The 17362-nt window shown below is 43.5% G+C and overlaps 1 protein-coding gene across 4 annotated transcripts in view; it reads right to left on the bottom strand.

Moving 5' to 3' along the window:
* ERG (ETS transcription factor ERG) overlaps positions 1-17362 on the bottom strand; it is a 135196-nt gene that overhangs the window by 28616 nt on the left and 89218 nt on the right. For all 4 annotated transcript variants that reach the window (XM_033053527.1, XM_033053525.1, XM_033053526.1 and 1 more), the window contains one exon: positions 1963-2180. In XM_033053527.1, coding sequence (XP_032909418.1) covers positions 1963-2180 — 218 coding nt within the window. The remainder of the gene's footprint in view (positions 1-1962; positions 2181-17362) is intronic.

The raw sequence follows: 17362 nt of genomic DNA, 5'->3' as shown, positions 1-17362 counted from the left end.
AAGAACTGAGGAAATATTATAATTTAATTATATCATTTAAGGAAGTAAGTTTATGGACTGCAAAAGAGGAGAGTGAGGAAGGCTTCTGCAGAAAGGAAAATGCAAAGTAACTTACAGCAAGGCAGGGTAACACAATCTGATACACATTTTGTTTTCCCTGAAACTGGCAGGAATACCACATTTCAATTCCCAGAGTGTAATAACACTACATATTACATACACACATGTCTGTGAGTTTAGAAATGCCACAACATATTTATTTTTGTTGATTGGCAGTGTTAGTTCTCCATTAAAAGTATAGTATTAAGATCTGTTTTTTCAAGCATCAGTTAGGTTCTATAAAATAAAATTTCTCTGATGAAATAAACAGTGTTTGTTAATGACAATACATTTTGAAAATGATTTTTGTGCATACTATGAGCATGCAGTATTTTTTGTTCTTCTGCTAATTTTTTTTTTTTGCTTGTAAATATTTTTTATTTTTTTCTTCTTCAGCAAGTCATGCCTTCAGAACTGTAGCAAAGTATGAATTTTCCTTGGTGTCTCCACTTAAGGATTCTGCACTGATCTTTCAACAGGGAAGGCTGTAAAAAATTTCAAGACTGATTTTGAATCAATACACCATTTGTAATTATACCTGTGTATTTGCTTAGCACAAAAAAATTGAAAAAGACACTGAAACAGATTAAAGACACCTGAACTTCTGAATAAGCAGCCTTACAAGAAGACTTCCTCTAATTCTTTGTAACTTCAGCTCACCACTTATTTCTACGTATCTCAAATCTTTGACTACTGACTGGAAATTCTGATTTGGCTTCAGCACAGTTCCATCCTCACCACAGAACACAGGAGGTGTGATAAGCTGGCAAACCACTTTGCCCTGCTTGTGGTGCTCATCACACCAGCACAGCAACTGTGAACAGCAACCACAGAGCCCAGGGCTGAGGTTTTCCTGAACAACTGATCCTGGGAGATGAGATTAAAACCCAGGTGTTTGTGACACAGAGATGTGAAGCACAGGCTCCGCTGGTACATCACCAATTGTCAGTAACTGACTCTTCTGGACCTTTGCCCTTCAGCAACACCAAAGGAAAACTGTTTTGACAGTCAGGCATTTCAAACAGGAAAGCACTTGTTTGGATAGTTTCCTTCAAAAAAAAAATCTCTTTTTGTTTTTTTCAGATGTCCCACAAGGTGCTGCTAAGTTTGATAAAGCCACCAGTCAAAATCCAAAAATCCACTGCAATATCTTTGCATCCTAATTGAGACAAGTCTCCTTTATAGAGACATTCCCAAAAAAATGTCCTGAAACTACAGTTAATATACAGACAACTCTGTGGCCAGTGCCTGTTGAACTAATTTCTTTTTCTGTTCCTTCCTACTCCCTTGCCTACCTCCTTATTTATGCTGTTTTTTCATTGTGAGTTCTTAAATCCAGCTCCACTTTTTGGCATTATATTTACAGTAAATACAAAAATAAAGATCAATAGCTCACTCCCTCTGCCATTACAAGATTTTATTTCCAATGTTTCTCTGTTTGGTTATCTTTGGAGCAAAGGCAACTCCCCAAATTGCTGGATTTGACAACTTCCATGGAGTGCTAGATCACACACACCACACCCTTCGATGGATCAATGGTGCTGCTCCAGGCTACAGCAAATCCCCATTTTATTAACTTTAATATGTGCTCCTTCATCTGGTGCGCAAAGCAAATTCACATCCAAAAATTATCAGCAGTCAGAGGAAAGGTATTGCACAAGCTCATGAGAAGTCTGTGTCTGTAGCACCATTTCAGACCCTCTGTGCCACCTGAACTGGCTGGCAGGTAAAGGCAGGGCAACCTGGAGCCTGGTGGGATGGCAGCAGTGGCCTGAGGCACCGAAAATGGTGCTAAATAAACAGATTTAAACAACTGAGCCACACCCATCCCTAAAATCCCTGAGCCACCAGCAGCCTCATTACCTTGACCCGTTAACCTGGTTGGGGTTACACTCCATCTTGATGGTGACTCTGGCCGGGGGCTGTGACAACCAGTCCTGCTGGGGGACACGAGGGCTCATCTTGGAGGTCTGGCCATATTCACTGGAGGAGGAGGCCGTCATCTCTGTCTTGGCCAGGTGAGGAGATCCGTAGGCACACTCGAACAGGGACTGGTCTTCGCTCACCACCGATAACGCTTCCTGCAAACCAGACAGAGGTCAGAGCAGCCACGGCTCAGGGCACACCTCACAACCTTCCCCAGGGAAAAAGGGCTTGGCCACCTCACAGGGAGGTGAGCAGCCTCCTGCATCAAGGAAAATTTAGGTTGGATGCTAGGAAAAAGGTTTTTGCTGGGATGGTCTGCCTGGGGAGGTGGTGGAGTCACCATCCCTGGATGTGTTCAAAAAAAGTGCCATGGTTTAGTTAAGGTGTTAAGGCATGGTTGGACTCAATGTTCTTGAAGGTCTCTTCCAACCCAGTGATTCTGTTCTGTTCTATTTGTTGTTGTCACAGAAGGAGGACAGGGGAACCTCTCCCTGGGGAGACCCTCGCAGGGCAGCTGAGCAGGTGCACAAACACACAGCACCAAACCCTGGGGAACAGAGGAGAGGGCAGGGTGAGCAGCCAAGCTCGGGTCTGTGGGGTCTCAGGAGTGATGCAGAGGATCAGAACTGCTGGATGCAGCACAAATTGAGAGGAGCAACCAAAAGCCAGACCCTGCTGGGATCCCCCTTTCCTTCCTCAGAGACCCAGGCTAAGTCCTTTGTGGATGAGGACCCAAGAGATTTGCCACAGCCTCAAATCCAGGGGACACCATGCCCACCTCCCTCCCTCTCATGGCAACTCTTCCTGGTGGAAATCCCACCCTGGAGCTGTGGGAAGGGCTTCCCACCCTCTTCATGGCAGCACCGGGGTCATTGAGGGCAGCAGGGCCCATCAGGTCCCTCAGTGCCATCACTGACACCAGAGGGAGGGACAGTGACCCTCTACCCCGCTGCCAAGCACTCCTGCTGGCACCAGCTCCTTCCCTGAGCTGCTGGAGTTGAGTTTTGTGAGCAAGGCAATGCTTGGGATGGTGCTGTGGCTACCAGGACGTGTAGGAAAAGCTGAGACTCCTGCAGGGACACATCCCCCAGCCACGAGAGCAGGTCTAGGCTGCCACACTCCTGCTGTCCCCCTGCAGTGCCCAGGCTCAGGGGGCACCCTCCAAAAGCAGAATTCCAGGAAATCCACCTTCCCCAGGGGTCACTTTGTGTGGACAAGGTGCATAAAGGTGCAAATTCAAGCACTGGCAGGGCTGGCCAGGGAGGTCCAAGGAAAGCCTGGATGTGGCACTCGGTGACAAGGTGGGGCTGGGAGGGCTTTTCCAGCCTCAGTGACTCTGTGGAAGGACACCAGCCCGGTGTGTGACTCCATCACGGCCCTGAGGCACGGAATGGAGCAGGGGTGCACCCAGCACCTCCTCCCTGCCATTGAGGGGACAATCCCCAGCTCTGGGCCGGTGAGGAGGCTCTGTGTGAGCCCAGCAGCTGAGGGGGAGGCTGGGCCAGCTGGCCATGGCTGTGGGGTGGGGGCCAAGGATCAGGGAATGGAGGAATGCCGAGCCAGGCCCGGGGCAGGGAGCTCCGTGAGGCAGCGTGGGTGGGCTGTGCTCCTGCCAGATCTGCTGCTGACGGCCAGAAATGCCTGCTCCTGTCAGCACAGGAGAAGGGAGAGAGGAAAGGGATGGGAGTTCTCCATCCATGGGAGGGTGGGTGGCTGTCTGCAGGCTCCCACTGTCCCTGCAAGAGGGTTTGCCAAGCTCCAGCAGTCACACGCTGTCCTAAAAATCAGTGTTTGTTCATTTTAAGACCCATGGTGTGACTCTTGCAGATGTTCTGCTCAGGGATAACGGCTGGACTTCATCCTTGTGGGTTTCTTTCAACTCTAGATGTTCTGTGATCCTGCATCCCTCCTTTTTATCCACCTGGTTTGTGAGCCCTTGGGGTGCACTCTGCTAACACTCAGTTTGCTCTGCAGCTGCAAAGGTGGGGACATCACTGCCAGCTTCTTACTGCTTGTGAAACTGAGATCACTCCTTAATCCCAGGGTTTGGGGAGTGGGATCCCAGGCCCTTCAAGCACCCAGAGACTCATGACTGAATTACTAACACTAACATAGAGTTCAGGCAGTGCTCTGCACCTTTTTCCTGCTGGTTTTCAGCTGTCATCTGAGTGCAAAGATCAGCACTAGGCTGCCACCAGTGGCTTCTCAGTTATCACCCTTCCTTCTGTGTTCTGCATACCCTCCCCTCAACCTGCAACCAGCTACCTCTGCCTCTTTGCTCTGTGACACAAAAAGGATGCCAGAGTAACACCTCTCCTTTTTGTCATGCCTCTCATGCCAGAAACCTTTGGTGTTGGTGGTCTGAAGCTTTTCTGAAGAGCCTTTTTTTGAGAAAACCTGCAGACCAAGGAGGTGTGGGGGGAGATGGCCCCTGGTCCCTTGGTCCCCAAGGATTCTTCCCTGGCTGCACTGAGAGACAGCAGGGAACTTGATGTGCTTGGATAATAAAGTTGCAGGGATGATGTAAGAAGAACTAAAGAAGATATTACACTGGAAGGAAAATAGAGAGTTCTTTCTTAGCAGCCCAAGAGATTTTTTCATTAAATAACTCCCCAAAATTAAATATATATGTGCAAAAACACAACCTGGCCACGTGATCACAATGCATCCCATGCCTGACACTACTGAATGTACAATCCCCTCCTTTCTGCCCCAATCCATGAAACAAAAAACACATAACAAAAGGTTAATTTTGGAAGAGTTAGTTCCAGTGAATAAACTGAAGTGTGAATTATACATGACAAAGGTGACACAGATTGCAAATAAAACACTATTTAATTTTGTAAACCATTTACTAATGGACCTTTTCAAAACAGGCACCAAGCACTATATAATGGATTTATTTCTCATCCTCCCCCACACAAGTGAAACAAAGCAAATTTTTCTGGTTCCTATTAAAAATGACTCCACCCAATGTAGGTAATTTATGGATATTTAGGGTAAGCATAAATGTAAAGAACAAGAAGAAAAAAAGAGTTTTCTATTTACTGGGATTACTAATGACAACAAACACTGCTTGTACTAAGGGTGCCCATGTTCCCTGAAGAGGGAAAGTGCAAACATTTAAACTTCCTGACAAGTAAATGCTGGAAATATGAACCCAATTACCTAGGTCTGTGTGAACATCTACAACTACAGATACAAAACAAGATACAAACATAAATGAACCCATGAGACAGACTTAAACTTCACATTTCAGAGCAAAATTCATGGAGAAAGCAAGCTGAGCCTGAGTTTAGCTGTGGTTTCATAGCACTCATCTGCACTCCATCCTGCTGGTTATCAGTTAGTGCTCGCTGACAGGTCTGGGAAGGCTCTGGAGGAATAACTGAGCTCCTGCCAGCTCTGTGTGCTGTGGGTCAGGCCCTTTGTGGAGCTCATTTATGTGTAGTCAGCCTCTGACATTCACCCTGCTGGTCCTGGCTGGTCTGGAAGGACAGCAGGACACAGATCTCCCCTCCCTGGGTGACAGGAGCTGCACCAGCCATGGAAGCCTCTGCAAGGTACTGAGGAGTTAGCACAACTGAAGAATGTGGAATGCTGCAATCAGTCCTTTTCAACCTCTTCTTCCTCTCAGACATCTTAAACCAGAGAATCAAAGAATGGTCTGGGGAGGAAGGGAACTGAAAGATCACCTCATTCTGATGCTTTACGTTTTAGCTTTCATATTTTCCAGATTCTGCACTGCATTAGTGTGTAACTCTGAACTTCATATAAAGTGTTACAGGTTCTCCTCACAGCTCAGTCACACAAATCCTTTTCCAGCCCCAGAACCAAGGACACGCTGCAGCTCCAGCCCCAAAAAGTGCAAACAGGGAATTGAGGAGAGAATCTGGGAGGGTGGGACTGCAGAGCCTGGAGCTGGAATTGGACAATGAACCCAAAATGGGAATGGACCAAAACTGATAAAAGTGGAAAAACTCCTGACACAGCACCCATCTTGGGTCAAGCCCTGGCCAGGCTCTTGCACTGCCCAAGGTGAATCCTTTGAAGGCTTTTTAATAAAAATCTGCTTTATCCTTTGGACACTGCCAGGGATCCAGGGGCAGCCACAGCTGCTCTGGCAATTCCATCCCAGCCCCTCCCAGGGAACAATTCCTAATTCCCAATATCCCATCAAACCCCACTGTGAAGCCATTCCCTGTGTGCTGTCCCTCCCTCCCTTGTCCCCAGTCCCTCTGCAGCTTTCCTGGTTTCCCTGGATCCTTCTCCAGGTGAGCATCCCCAGCCTGGCTCCAGAGCAGAAGGATTCAAGCTCCAGGATGAATTTGGGCCACTTAAAAGGAGAGGATTTCTAGCCCAGGCTTTTCTGAATCCACTGACCTCACGAGACCCAGGGATGCTGAACAACCAGAACTCAATTAACCTGACAGAACCAGCCCTGAAGCTGATCCTGGGGAAAAGCATGGAAACAGCACCCAGCAATAGGAATTTCTCAGTTACACAGGAATGTCTAATAATGGGCATAACTTGGTATCCCCAAACTGTGAGCTGTGAAAAGAAGGCTCCAGCAACAAACTGCTATCCTGGAACAGCTAACAGAAAGCAGTGTGGGCTCTTTCTTTCCTAAATACAGGGATTTAAAAATCTGTTTTGTGTTATAATTGCAAATGCAAGCTCCTGGACCAAATCTAATACAAGAATTGTCAGAACTCACCATCATGAAAAAATAGCAGCAGGGTCTGGCCACATATAAATGTAAACAAAGCTATTAATACTGACAGTGTTTGGCAAGGTTTTATTACATATGGATGCCAGCTCTGTTCCTAGTAAATGCTTTTCATTACTCATTTACATGTTAATCTCTTTTTCTCATCCATATTAATGCTGTCTCTGGAAAAGTTTGGCAACATCAAATCATAAGTGGGATAAAGAAATGTAAACATTAATAATTATTACAAAATAGATGCAGTACAGGCTTCTTTCGGTTTTGCAAAGGTTTGGACTTTTTGGACAGTAATTTTAGCAGTGAGTGGATCACCTTCCTGGATTTCACATGATGCAACATAGTCTCCCAACAACTCAGAAATGAAGCCTTTAATTTCTAGTAATTAATGTGTGGAATAAAGGGAAATGAAGAAAAGAACACATGGAGTTTAAAGGAAAAGGTGGGAAGGGTCTTTCATGGAAGTCTGTGAAGCAGAGCTGTTGGTATTTGAGGCCAACATTGAACATTAATTTTCTTTATTTCATCTTCCTTTCTCCACATATTTCCTCTCATGACATCACAGCAAAAAATCCCCCCACAAAATCCAAACAAACCCACGTTCCTTCATTATATTCCTTTTATATTTTAATTGCTTGTACTATGCCAAACCTGGCTTCTCCCTTGGACTTTCTGTACTAATGATAAAAGAACAAAATGATTTCTCTATTTGGTTTTGACTTACACTTCACTGATAAGTTTAAAAAAAGAAAAAGAATAACAGACTGACAAATCTGGAGAACAATAGGTACAGCAACGCCTTTAAAGTAGGCATAAAGTCATTAGGACAAAGGTGTTTACTTAATCAAAAGCTGGATTACTTGGCCTAGAAACATGAAGTTACAGGAAATGTGATTGAAGTAGTTCCCATCATGAGAAGCACATGCAAGCTTGCCCTCTCCTTTAAATGCAATGTCAGGAACTAAGGACAAAGAGGTTTTTTTTTTTTTCTCTAAAGTTTGGTCAAACTTAAGAAATGGCTCCACAAGACAATGAGGTGTGTGGTTGTGCAGCAGAATTTGCTTGGGATGAGGGATATTGGAGAATAAACTCAGCAGCAGGATTTTTAAAGTACTTTGGAGGCCACTGTTAGAATGGACAATTTTAAATTTAAAATTGTGAACTGGGTTTTTTTTCATGAGCAATGGATTTAAACTGAAGGAGGAGAGGTTTTTATTATATTTTAGGAAGAAATCCTTGGCTGTGAGGGTGGTGAGGCCCTGGGACAGGTTGCCCAGATAAATTGTGGATTCCCCATCCCTGGAAGTGCCCAAGGCCAGGCTGGACAAGAATTGCACCCAAGGAAGAGGATGAATGAGGGGACACAAACACAACAAAACCCCTCATTGTACATTGAGATGCTACAGAAATAAAATGCATTTTTTGCTTCTTCAGACAGCATTCCCAGACTCCCAAAAGGACTTGTTACCCTTGGCTTACAACAACCCTGCAATAAAGAACTTTTAATTAACTTTGCCATATGCATTGCATTTATACAATCTACTTTTGACACCAGTTTTACAATATTTCTCCTCATCGATGTAAACACATTTTACTTTTCTGATCTGACTTCATGATAATACATAGGAGGCACAAGCTCTGACCTCCCCACAGCCACAATCCATTCAGACATGGGCTGTTTCTTATCACTTCTCAGATGTCTACAGTTGGTCAGAGAAACCTCTCTGCTCTAAAAAGAATTCTGACATACTGCAACTTATTTTCATTCTAAATCAGACCAAAAGCTGTTATACAAAAACTTTCACCAAACTGTTTATTGTGAGGATTAATTGTAACACACCAGCGTGTGTTCTGCAGATGTTAAAACTTTCTAATAAACAGTCACATTTGGAGAGGACCTGCATTTTCTGAGGGAAGATTGTTCTCATTAAGGCTGTGCAATTAGCTCCTTAAGTGTTTCCACACTTTAGTGCTCTTGGTTTCCCTTGTGTACCTGCTAACATTCGTTGCTGAAGGTTTGTAAATTGAATTACAGCTGTCATTGAAAGAAAGGACAGTGAGGGTGTGGAGGAGAGTACACAGAGCACAAGAATTGACCAAATCACTCTTCTTGCTTGATATTTTTCTACCTATCCCCCCTCAGAGTGCATCTTCTGATGCTCTAGGAAGCTGCTCATCTGGAGTGAAAACCTAACTCCAAACAGGCCAGGAATGTCATTTCCAGGCTGGAACAGAGAGCACGGGGAGGCTGGACACCAGAACCTCCCCGAGCAGTGGGAACTCTTCCAGTCTGAGCCTCTGCTCACATCTGCAACAGGCACCACTGCACCAGGAAACAAGCTGGGGCTGAACTGCTTAAAGAGCCGAAATCTGCAGCCCTGCTCCAAAGCCAAGCCTTTGAGCCTTGGATTCCTCGCACCCAGCAGCAACCGGGTGAAACAAAAGGCAAATGATTGATGTTTTAGCCTTGCTGTAGCTTATTAATCATGATGCTTGTACAAGTCTCTCCTGACCATTTGCAGAAGGAAGATATTCAATATGGTGTGGGGAACATGCTGGAAAAGGTTACTGCTTGAAATGCAGTCACCTGAGTCAGGAATTGCAACACACATCTGGAATATGTTTTCCTTCTAAATCCCCGAGTCCTGGATTCATTAGATCAGACAAAAACCCACATCTTATATTCATGAGGAGAGTTCAGGAACAACAAAAAGCCTTGGCAAGTACAAGATAGGAAAGACAGATGTTGTCCTCACCTCCACCCATGAGAATCTGATTGCCAGCTCAGCCAACATCCTCCACTCCTTTCAGGGAGCACTTGGAGACTCCGTGTTAATCCAAACACAGACCCGGTGCTGCCACTTATCAGCTCTCCTCACCTCTTGCTGAGAAAAATACAAGGATGTTTGGAGCCCCACTTGAAAAAAGGAATAATCAAGCATCCATCAAGCTGATGTTATGAAATTGCAGGCTAGATTAATTTCTGGGAAATGGCAGCAGATGTTTGAGGCCTGATCCTGCAGTTCTCTTTGCGTAACTCTGACTTCACCGCTAACGTGAACGGAGCCCTCGTGGCTAAGCCCAAAGGCTTAATATTTTGTGTCTTAATGAACAAATTCTGAAATACTATAAATTCAAATGTAGACCCTGGTGCCTTATCACAATTTCTAATAAACTGTCATTCCTGAAATGTCAGCAATCCATAAGGTAATATTTGCAGCATGAGCCATTCAACTCCGCATCTGCGAGGGCTTCAGAAAATAAAAAAATCACCATTCCATTATGGCAGATGGTGAAACTTTGGTCAGAATTCCTAAAAATCAGTCTTAAAAAATGTATCTCTCTCGTTACAAGCTGTGTGCTGTGTCTGGGATTACCCTGCATCTCCATACATTAAAAACATCACACTGAGCAGAGAAACTTCCAGAGCAGGGAACAGCACCTGATTAAAGAATTGCCATTTCACAATCAATTACTTCACCTGCAGTTTATATCTGCCAGCAAAGCGCAAATGAATAGCTTAACACCAAGCCAAGATTTAATAAATGGAAGTAGGAAACTCTTTTATAGATGTCACAGAGATGAAAACTTCCACCCTGCACCTGTTTCAACTTTCTCAACACCTGAGTGGGCTTCAAGCTGCTCACAAGCAGCTCTGCCCATGCATCAAACCCCTCAGTGAAAAGTGGACCCCAAAAATCTCCTGCTTGATAAGCAAAGTGCTGGAAAATTACAGTAATTTCACGATTATAAGCCGCACCTGATTATAAGCTGCACGTCCAGGTGTTGGGAACTGTCTGGGGTTCCAATACAGGGTGTGATAAAAGGTATCTGTTCTATCACCATCTGTTGAGGGTGGGGCAGTGATCCTGATCTCCCTGGGAGATATTCTGCTAATGGGCCATCCATTGAAACCAGGCAGGGCATTGTTCTTTATCTTTTCACAACCCATCCTTCCTCCAGCCAGTCATTTTCTGCTCATGGCCATTGAGTCCCACTGTGGCACTGATAAAATTACTGCATCCCATTGGGAGTTGCTCCAGCCAGGGGGAAGAGCCCAACATTTCTTACCAAGATAAAAACAGAGGTTTTGGGACACTAAGGGAGCCCCTTTCTCCACTGGACTCCAGAGGAAAACCGGATTTCTCCACATCACCACTGGAGCTCCGGAGGGAAACTGCACCTTGTACAGGAGCACTGCTCCAACTGAGCCACATCTGTCACTGCAGGAGGATGCAGCCACCATGGAATGGGACTGCTGCCAACACCCTGCCTGACGGGTGTCAGGCTGTACTCTGACTGTGTCAGGGTTTGGGGTTTGTTCTTTGTAGTGCTGTATTTCTATTTTAATTTCCCTAGTAAAGAACTGTTATTCCTAATTCCCATATCTTTGCCTGAGAGCCCCTTGATTTCAAAATTATAATAATTTGGAGGGAGGGGGTTTACATTCTCCATTTCAAAGAGAAGTTCCTGCCTTTCTCAGCAGACACCTGTCCTCCAAACTAAAACAGCAACTTTTTGTTCTTTGCCCATATATAAGCCACACCTGATTATAAGCCGCACTTTGGGTTCGGACCAAAATTTTAGTCAAAATGCTGCGGCTTATAATCGTGAAATTACTGTACTTAAAGACTGAGACAACACCAGATTTTATCAGCTGCACCATGAGCTGAACGAAGAGGGTGCAGGGTTGGAGCAGCACAATGATCAGAATACGTATTCCTGAATGATTATGTCAACCTTAAATCACCAGGGCTGGAAACAATACAAATATATCCTGCAGATTGTATATTGCATACAATATATTGCATTTTTAATGAAACTGGAGCTTTTTATGCTTATTTTAGCACTTCCATCCATGGAAAGAACTCAAGCAGTGAAGTTTGAATGACTTTTTTTTCAGTCAATACAATAGACTTTTCTTCCTTTTCATCTTGAGAATATTGTAAATTATAAACTTTGAAAGCTTGAAGTTTTTTGTTCCTTCATGCTTCGCTGTTAACTTCTAGGCCTTCAAAATGCCTAGAAAACTGGGAAAACTTGGATGTAGAACCCTTTAATTTCTATCTCAGCTCAAAGTAGCCTGCTGCTGCTACTTTGATTTTCAGATACAAGACTATATCAATCTGAAGGAGCAGCCAACATTCTACTTTGTTAAAAAATACAAACATCTTGAGTGTTTTTGCAGCAACCTTTCCAGCAAGAATTTGTTTTGCAAAGCAGGTTGCAGGTTTGCAAAGTGGCCCAGAGCCTGACAGGAAGGGAACTGAGGCTGCACACACCAGCTAGGAGCTAAAAGATCAAAATTATATTGGGAAAGAACCTTAGAGAGAGTCTTGGGACCAAAAAGTGCCCAAAACAAGGCACTGATCCCACTCTAGACCATCAATTTTATCCATTTTGTGTTTCCTCTTAAAATCCTTTGCATCTTAGCCCCAGCAGTTCAACTGGAGTTTTTTCAAGAATTACTGTGTGTTAATCAGAATTGTTCTCTGTCCAGAATAAAAGCTTTTCCTTGTACACAGTAACTACCCTCAATAAAGTTTGGAAACCTTACTGAGAAAAAATTTAACATGATTTTTTAGCCTTGTTCAGAAGATCTGTCCAATGTTATGGCAACACTTGCAACTCTCTTCCCTACCATCTAAGGAAAACTATAAGATTATACACTACATTTATAATTTGTTCTGCTACATTTAGTATCTGTCCACTGTGGTGGGTTGACCCACCTTAAATATATTTTATATATAATTATGCACTCCTATTTTATATATGTTTTATATATGTGTGTATATATTTATATATTCACACTACTCAAGTATATGTACACATGCACATTTTTAGAGAATCCTACCCTCAATTTCTAAGTAAATTTTAAAGTAAAAATAACTCAGGTGTTAAAATACCTCTCCCTAAAGCACAGCATGTACCAAGCCCATCAGCACAGCTTAGAAATGTATGGGAAGGAATGGAGAGATCTTTACAGCCACTGCATGGAGGAAACCTGAAAAAACACATCCAAATGAGCTTCCTTTCCAGCAAAGCTTCGTTTTTTAGGAATGCCTGAGAGCATTAGGGAAATAACACTTGGATGGAAGCCAGGAGCTGAGCTGCTCCTGAGCCATCACTTCCCTGCAGGGTCTGTGTGTGTGTTTGTGCACGTGCACACGCGAGGGTGAGCGTGGCTGTGTCAGGACAGGGTCACTCATCTTCCTGCTGCAAACTGCACTGGCAGGGCACTCTTGGCTTCAAATGACCCCCACCCCAAGGAAATCACAGGAAAACAAAAGGGTGTCTGCTGGGTGTGGGAGCAAGTCCAAGCTGGTAAATCTCTGGTGGTTCTCTGTGTTCACCTTCCTGCGTGTTTAAAATTCTCACTTCATCATTTAGGGAGCACTAAAGGAATGATCACGTTCAACTCTCATGGATCTCCTTGCTTGAAAGCTCCTGCAAATGCTGCTCAAGCCATCTGTATTTGTATGGAGGATTTCATTCACTTCCAAGTGCATTTTGTCCTGATGGAATTGCTCCCTGGGAGGGTGGGAAGCCCTGGCACAGATTCCCAGAGCAGCTGTGGCTGCCCCTGGATCCCTGGAATGTTCAGTTCCAGGTTGGACACTGGGGTTGGAGCAGCTGGGACAGTGGGAGGTGTCCCTGCCATGGCAGGGGTGGGAACAAAACAATTTTTAAGGTACCTTCTAACCCAAACCAGTCCCTGATTCTATAATTCTGTATATTTTACTGACTTCTCCACATTAGACAACTGGAATTAAACCACAAATTCCTGCTGCTTTTTAAAAATTTACTCTGTTAACAGTGCTCTCCATTTTTGCACGGGATTGGAGCAGAAAATCTTTTGCTTATGTTATTCTCCCTTCCTTTTCTACAGACACCTTTTATTCTGGAGCTTCCATGTATACACTGGATTTATACATATGCAGCATTGCATGCCTCTCATGGTATTCCCCATTTCAGGAGCATATGGAATATTGCTCAGATGGGTAATCCTTCTAAATTCAGAATGAACTTTCCAAATATGCCCACTGTGTATGTAAAATATGACTTCCTGTCACGATAACCTTTGCAGTGTATAGCCCAGCATACTTTCCTATAATTGTTTATAATGAATATCTTGATTCATACTTCTGTACACATTATTTTCGTTGTCTGCCACAAAACATGACTAATGAAATTAAGACAGGGTTGAATGTCACAGCATTAAGTCATTTCTTTGTGTGCAAAGAGTCACACAAGAGAGGGTTTAGTGAAACAGCAATAAACTTAAGTGGTGCTTTTCTTTAAGGATATTTAACTTGCTGTGCTGAACTAATGTAAAATAAGGATATTTGTTCTAGCTCATCAATATTATTAATTAAAATCAGTCCAAGACACTGGTATTGTTTTTGATATATTGCATTCAGAGGAGTAACCAAACCAATGGGTAAGAAGAAAATGTTGGTTTGTACCTGTGGTCGACAAAGTGAACATAATAATAAATCAAAACAGAACCATTCCAAAAAGAAACTCTCACAAACACAAAAAACAAATTGCTTTGTGGCAGTATAAAAAAAAAACCAGAATCCCATTTACACCTGTGCTTTTGCTTTTAAACTAAGTTCTTATTACTTTATTTAAGCATTATCTTTCTAAATAAAATCTTCAAAATCAAAAAATAGAAACAATTAATTCAGAAAATTTTCAACTGTTTAATTAATTCCTTTCCCTTTTATTTAGAGGTCTGCTTCACAAATTTAACTTTTATCTTCCAACTCAAACTATTTCATGATGGTAGGAGCTTGTGGCTCTCTGCTGGATCTCATGTGCAGCAGAAACAGGTTGTGGTCCATTTTTAATTTTACATGTGAAGAAGAGAAGGAAAATACAGGTGGCAAGAGCTTTGATGTGGTGGCAAGAAAAGTCCTGCAGCTTTTCCCTGTGGCAATATTTCTTCCAAACTTGTGATTATCAAAGTAATCAGTCCAAAACCAGACCCTGCAGCTCTGACATCGACTGGTTTTTGCAACAGCACCAACATCAGCTCCAGAAAAAAAAGAAAAAACAAGATCAACTGCTGCCACTGAGGAAGAGTGAACTGAAAACACCAATGCAAATGAAGAGAATCTCCTGTCCAGAACTGTGATCTGCATTTACCACAGCAATAGAAACCTTTATGATGGTTTTCACCACATCTCACTAACAAGTGTTTAATACACACTGCTACAAGAAATGAAGCTGGGTGGATTCAGAGCTTAAGATATGCTAAAAGAAAATATTTTTATTCACTTTTCTTCGGGCTGTACTGAAAAATGACCCCAAAAATATCTTTCCATACTGTAATCCAGGCCTTCCAACATGCAGGAGAGGTAGAGAGGTATGCAGGCTGTTTCTCTTTTATTGTTTCCCCAAACAAACCCATTTCCTACAAGCTGTTCCCATATCTTTCGTGCCACGTCCAGCTTCCCAGAAAAACAGCAGGAAAACAAAGTGTGAACTCCAAACAACCCATTTCCCCAGAACAATGTGCTTTACTAAGGAGAGAGAGATAAAGGGGAGTAGGGCTGGGGGAAGGCAGAGGAGCTCTTGTGATGCTGCCCAGGGACATAGAGAGAAAAAAAAAAGGAAGGAGGAACTTTTAGAAGTCACACAGGGGAAGAGTTGTGAGTTGTGTAACTGTAAATACGAAACAGGCAGGTTGCCAACTATTTCAAAGGATTTGAGGTTTCAAAATCGTCGAGGAGGCTTAACTGATTTGTTCTGGGTCTGGAGCTTCCAAGAACACCTTGACATGTCTGAGAGCCAGAACCTACCCCCTCTTTTTGTAGACTCCTCAAGCTGTACTGGGTCAGCATTTCAAGCTGAATCAGTAAGGAATGTAAACAGACACCATTTATGCTTCTCTGCAATCTAATAAAATGAAAGCATGGACTAAATAAAGTGAAATGATAGATGTTGTTCAGTAAGAAGGGAAAACCAGATGAGCTTGTTCATGGCTGACCTGAGCAATCTCCAATGCTCCTGCTATTCAGGAGACCAAGAAAACCCAGGTACTGAGCTCCCACAGGAACAGAAACCACTCTTTGAGACACATGTGATACAAGAACATGATAAATGCTACCATGACATTTTAAAATCCTGTTTCTGTATCTGAAGGAATAAAAGTAAGGAAGGAACAAATCACTTCAGCCTTTCTGTCCATGAGGATTATCCAAGTAAGACAAAAAATAACTAGTGTACAATCAACACAATTGGAATGTTCTTCCCCAGTGAGAGGACAAGGGAGAGTGGCTTCAAACTGAAAGAGGGTAAAGTTAGGTAAGTTTGGGCAGGAATTGTTCCCTGGGAGGGGCTGGGATGGAATTGCCAGAGCAGCTGTGGCTGCCCCTGGATCCCTGGAATGTTCAGTTCCAGGTTGGACATTGGGGCTGGAGCAGCCTGGGACAGTGGGAAGTGTCCCTGCCATGGCAGGGGTTTGGAACTGGATGATCTTTAAGGTTCCTTCTAACCCAAACCATTCTATGGATCCGTGAAATCAAGAATCTGACCAGTTTTGAAATATTTGGGTAGGGAGACACAGCGTCTGTAATGAAAGAGAAAAATGTGATTCCTTTCTTTTTTTCTTGTTGATAAAAGATGCAAACCCTCAGCTGCTGCAGTGGGTGCAATGAAAACCCAACCAGTGAGACCTGGCATGACCATGGAAGGTGCAGGGAGGGAGATGTGGGGCAACACTCATGTCACAATGTGCTCACTTCCTACCGTGCCCTTCTGCTTCAACTGATGTAATTCTGCAGCAAAAAGAACCCTTGCAGTGCCTCTAAAGTATTTACTAGTGAATTTTATGCAATGAATAAATGGACTCTGCTGTCTTGGGCACAGAATTAAGGCAAAGGATTAGACAGACCTTGTCAGAAAATGTTTACAGTTAACACAGGAGAGACACAAAGTGAGGGAAAGAGATATAAAGCACAATTATAATGCAATGTGAGCAGTGTGACTGTCACAGCTGTGCCAGAGGTTATTGAATGACCAGAAAATAATAAATAATGACAGGCTACTACTCATGGCAGGCAAGATGTGGAATGAAGGCAAAGAGAAAAGCCTGATGAAAGGGGAAGGAAAAGCAAAGTTTCAGGTTGGAAGGGTCTTAAAGATCATCTCATTCCAACCTCTGCTGTGTCAGGGACACCTTGCACTGTCCCAGTGTCCAGCCTGGCCTTGGGCACTTCCAGGGATCCAGGGGCAGCCACAGCTGCTCTGGGAATCTGTGCTCTCCTGGCATGACAGCAGGAAGGTGAGCTTTGTGTGTTTTATTTTCCCTCTGAGAGCCTGGCAGCCTGAAGATTGGACTTTGACCAAGAAAAGTCTTAGACTTTTATGAATACATCACTCAGCTCACCTGGAACACCTCACAGGTAATGCAGGTAATATATAACATTATTATGAATAATAAAAACACTCCTCATGCAGGCAGTGAGGATTCTGTAGTTGTGAGTGATTGATACACTGGCAAGGCAGGGAGTTCATTCTGGTGCACATGGAGGTGTCCAGCCTCAGGTATCAGAGAATCCCAGAGTGGTTTGGGTTGAAAAGGACCTTAAAGATCATCTGATT

The sequence above is a fragment of the Catharus ustulatus genome, chromosome 2, assembly GCF_009819885.2.
Source record: "Catharus ustulatus isolate bCatUst1 chromosome 2, bCatUst1.pri.v2, whole genome shotgun sequence".
NCBI classification, from domain to species: domain Eukaryota; kingdom Metazoa; phylum Chordata; class Aves; order Passeriformes; family Turdidae; genus Catharus; species Catharus ustulatus.
This window is presented reverse-complemented; position numbering and strand designations above follow the sequence as displayed.